The sequence below is a fragment of the Impatiens glandulifera genome, chromosome 1 (genome assembly GCF_907164915.1).
Source record: "Impatiens glandulifera chromosome 1, dImpGla2.1, whole genome shotgun sequence".
NCBI lineage: Eukaryota > Viridiplantae > Streptophyta > Magnoliopsida > Ericales > Balsaminaceae > Impatiens > Impatiens glandulifera.
This window is the reverse complement of record NC_061862.1, coordinates 93,962,395-93,966,699: the sequence shown is the minus strand read 5'-3', so window position 1 is coordinate 93,966,699 and position 4,305 is coordinate 93,962,395. Positions and strand designations below refer to the sequence as shown.

Here is a 4,305-nt window from a genome sequence, read left to right as displayed (position 1 = left end):
CTAAGAATTATGTCATCTAGGTCTCGTGCTTGCTCGTAACTTTCTTGCCCGGTTAACAATCTAGGGGGCTCTCTATAATCAGTCCGACCATCAAACGACTCTTTATCCCTTCGGTATTTGTGCTTTGGTGGAAGGAAGCGTCTATGACCCATATAACATTGTTTGGAACCATGAACCAATCGAAGAGATACCATGTCGTTGTTACAATAAGGACAAGCGAATTACCTTTCGTACTCCAGCCTGATAAATTCGCGTAGGCGGGAAAGTCATTAATGGTCCACAACAACGTCATTCGCATGTTAAAGTATTGCGAGGTGTGTGCATCAAACGTTTTCACACCATAGTTTTACTTTTGTATACTCATGGTTTTTTAAGTAGTATGAGAGTTTTATTATATGTTGATTGTTAGGTACAGTTATATGTTTTTCACGGGACATTCTTTTTAGCTGACCATTCTGTTCGAAGTTCCACTAATTCTCGCAAGTTTAGAATATAGAATATATATCTTTTTTAAATGCATTTCAACTCCAATAAAACTTTAAAGTACTGGTCATCATTTATTATTTATTATTATTTTTAAATATAACAATTCATTATTTCATTAATGAAACATGATTTGTTAAATAGACAACAATATTATATCAAACAACATAGGGCACCATCCATTCCCCATAACCTTATTTTAACTTGGAAGACATCATTACTAGTTTTTAATTCATCAGATGAAGGTTGCATTTTCAGTCTTGACGGGATAAGAAGCGAGCATAGCTATACCGCATTTTCCCTTTCTTGAAAAGACGTTTCGCTTCAACCTAACATATCCTTCTTCACCCCAATTCTCTCCCCACGAATTTCGAACGATCCAATAATCAACTCCGTGCTCACTTCCATACCCCACCGCCGCCACCGCATGGTCCAAGGCGGTTCCACAATTGCCCGTGAAAATACCCTTTAATATACCAAAAGAATCACAAAATAGACTCTTTTAAATCTCAAAAATCACAAAAACAATTAGTAAACCTTTTCAATTGTGACTAGCTACTTACCGACTCATAAAGTCTAAATTCCCTTCCATAAGCTTCAATGGCGACGCTGATTGGCTGATGTGCGACCGCTTTTTTCAAAGCATATTCGTTGTTGGCAGGCACGAATTCGTAACTGTCTATGCTCACCATCTTCTTATTCAACTGCGCGCAATCATTCGATCAATCACAATCAACAAACATATGTAAATTAATTAAGGAACACCAAAGGCAGGCATGCATGGATGCATGCACGCACGCACACAAGAGCGATACTAACTTTAGTGGTATTGCATACGCCATCAGCGACGAGATAAGGATAATCTGACTCGGTGTCTATAGACTTACAATTCACTGAAATATAAACTTTAATAAAATATGAAATAAATTGTATCTAGCTAGCCTTAAATTAATTTGGAAACGTTAATTTATCATCATTTATAATTAGACACAAATATTGTTTTATTAGAAAGAGTTTATTTTGCTTCTTCAAAACTACATAAAAAAAAGTTAATTTTACTTTCTCTTACACAAAACTTTAACCAAAAGTTGATTAATTTAGAAACCTTACCGCATTCTCCCTGGTCCTTAATTGGTCCAACAGCGCCTTCCTTCCTCCAGTCAACCGACTCCGGCAGATTTTCACCGGAGGAGGCGGCATACCTTTGGCTGGCCAGCTTTGACTGAACAAATTGGTCACGGGCATCATATTTCATGCCAAGGTAGTATGATCGGTACTCTTCGTCGGTTAGATCTGCAAACATGTTCAATCCAACCTTGTAGGTTCGTTCCTCCGAGTTATGAACATCTACAAAGAGCAAATTATCCTTAAAAATATTGAAGCGCTTTTCGGATTCCTCAATCCCATTGTAGGCTTTTCCATGTTTTGTCATCCATGTTTTGTAAATATCCATCATTTCTTCGTCGCTCCGGGATTTTGAGGGGTGTTTGTTGTCATACTCGATGATTGACATGTCCGCCATCACGATGCTAAGGGTGGCCGAGAAAAAGAGGAGGAGGATGGTGGTGGTGGTCGCCGGAGTGGTCATGTTTAAATGGTGTACTGAGTAAAGAGAAAACTAGATAGTAGTTGTTGTTTTGATGGTTGAAAATGAGGATTAATTTATAGGTGAATATATGTGTTATTTAAATGCTTAATCAAATATTTTATTCAATCATTATTATTATTGTATCTTGTTCTTGAATTCTCTATTTATATTAATTAAGACTTTGTATTTCTAATTAGATCTATTTAGAAACCTTTAGAGCTTGTTTGTTTGATCTTGTTTTGTTTTTTAAGATTCTTTTTAAAAAGATTGTTTAATAAAAAAAAATGTTATTTGAATTGTAATTGGTTTCATCACCTCATTTTAGATTTAAATTTTTTTAATTAAAAAAAATAAAGTAAATATATTTTATTTGATTAAATGATTAATTAATTTGATGGTTAAAGATATGTTAAAAAAAGAATTTATAAGAAAAATAATAAAAAAATCATAAACATCCCAGAATAAAAAGCTTTTATTGTATTTTATGATTATAGAGGATATATTAGAATTAGTTAAAAATTATATATGAATTTGAGTGACACTAAATTTAGCTTCATTTTAATATTTTAATGAAACATTTTACATAAAAAAATTGTTTTCAGATGAAACTATGTTTATTATTTTTAATTTAGATAAATAAGCATGAATAAAATTTTGAATATATATGTCTCTAATAAAATATAATTTTCAAACATGTAATGTATCTATCTGAATTTAGATATAAATTTGAAATAAAAAGTATTTCAAAACAGGACCAATTTTTTTTTTTAATTAAAAAGAAATTCAGTTTTCAACATTATGAAAACGATATATTAAATTTAATAGTAAAAATAAAGTATTTTTTTTATCTTTTTAACTTGATTAAAATTTATTTTGTTAATTTTGTTTGTTTAACTTTAAGAATTGGCAACGTACAATTAGTTATTAACACCGACCAAATTATATTTGAAATTTATAACACCAATCATTTATTTGTTTCAAATAGGATGAGTACCATTTTACTTTTTATTGTCCAGCTTTTTTTTCTTTTTTTATTTAAGATTTTTTTTAAATGATAAAAAATAGGTTATTAGATTTTTTTATCAATTTAATTATTAAAATGTTTTTTATTTTAAATTAAAATTTAATAAAAATAAAGGAAGATTATTTTAATTAATAAAATATATGATATTGATATGATAAAAAAAATTATAAAAAAATAAGATTTTTTTTATAAAAACTCTCAAATCAAACAAGACATAAATCAACCTAATTTAACTTAAAACTAATTATTATTTTTGCATCGTAACATTAGAAAATAAGCTCTAACATCAATCATTTGTTTTATCTTTAAACAGTCAACAATAATAATAGAACATAGTAAGAAAAAAAAAGGGGACCAATTTTATTTCTATTGAAATAGAAACACCAAATAGCAAAAACAAAAGTATTAAATGATATTTTCTTTGTGATACACATTAAGATTTTTTTTAAATGATAAAAAATAGGTTATTAAATTTTTTTATCAATTTAATTATTCAAATATTTTTTTTATTTTAAATTAAAATTTAATAAAAATAAAGGAAGATTATTTTAATTAATAAAATATATGATATTGATATGATAAAAAAAATATAAAAAAATAAGATTTTTTTTTATAAAAACTCTCAAATCAAATGAGACATAAATCAACCTAATTTAACTTAAAACTAATTATTATTTTTGCATCGTACCATTAGATTCAAGATACAACAACCTCATTCCCTATAACTCTTTAATAGAAAATAAGCTCTAACAATTCAACATACATCAATCATTTGTTTTATCTTTAAACAGTCAACACTAATAATAGAACATAGTAAGAAAAAAAAGAGACCAATTTTATTTCTATTGAAATAGAAACACAAAATAGCAAAAACAAAAGTATTAAATGATATTTTCTTTGTGATACACATTCATTTTTTTTTTATAATTTAAAATATAACTGGTTAGGATGGTTTAAATGAAAATAGTCATGTATTAAGATCTCAAAAGTTTATATTCGATTATCACCAATAAACATTTTAAATTAAAATAAGAGTTAGTACTATTTTTTTTAATTAATAGTTCAAAAAAATATTTATATTTTATAATTTATAATTTATAATTTAAACTGGATAAGTTTAAAAATTATATATCTAGATCTAGAGTGTACCATAAATTTCAATCTCCTTTCTCTTAATTCATTTTGACACGTTTTAATCTCTTATTATTTA

At 27.6% G+C, this 4,305-nt stretch overlaps 1 protein-coding gene across 1 annotated transcript; it reads right to left on the bottom strand.

Annotated features, from left to right (window-relative positions):
- Nucleotides 1-718: 718 nt before the first annotated feature.
- On the bottom strand, nt 719-2,116 carry LOC124936600 (cysteine proteinase RD21A-like). The gene is made up of 4 exons (XM_047477117.1): nt 1,594-2,116; nt 1,303-1,376; nt 1,047-1,187; nt 719-949 (listed from the first exon to the last, which is right to left on the bottom strand). The coding sequence occupies exons 1-4, from the start codon at nt 2,069-2,071 to the stop codon at nt 719-721; spliced, it is 924 nt and encodes a 307-aa protein (XP_047333073.1). The 5' UTR covers nt 2,072-2,116.
- Between the last annotated feature and the right edge of the window lie 2,189 nt (nt 2,117-4,305).

Excerpts from the sequence above, each read along its gene's own strand:
- LOC124936600 (XM_047477117.1), bottom strand. The coding sequence starts at position 2,071 with ATGACCACTCCGGCGACCACCACCACCATCCTCCTCCTCTTTTTCTCG. Across the intron at positions 1,377-1,593 it reads TAAGGACCAGGGAGAATGCG|TGAATTGTAAGTCTATAGAC; the intron begins GTAAGGTTTCTA and ends TTTATATTTCAG. Across the intron at positions 950-1,046 it reads AATTTAGACTTTATGAGTCG|GGTATTTTCACGGGCAATTG; the intron begins GTAAGTAGCTAG and ends GGTATATTAAAG.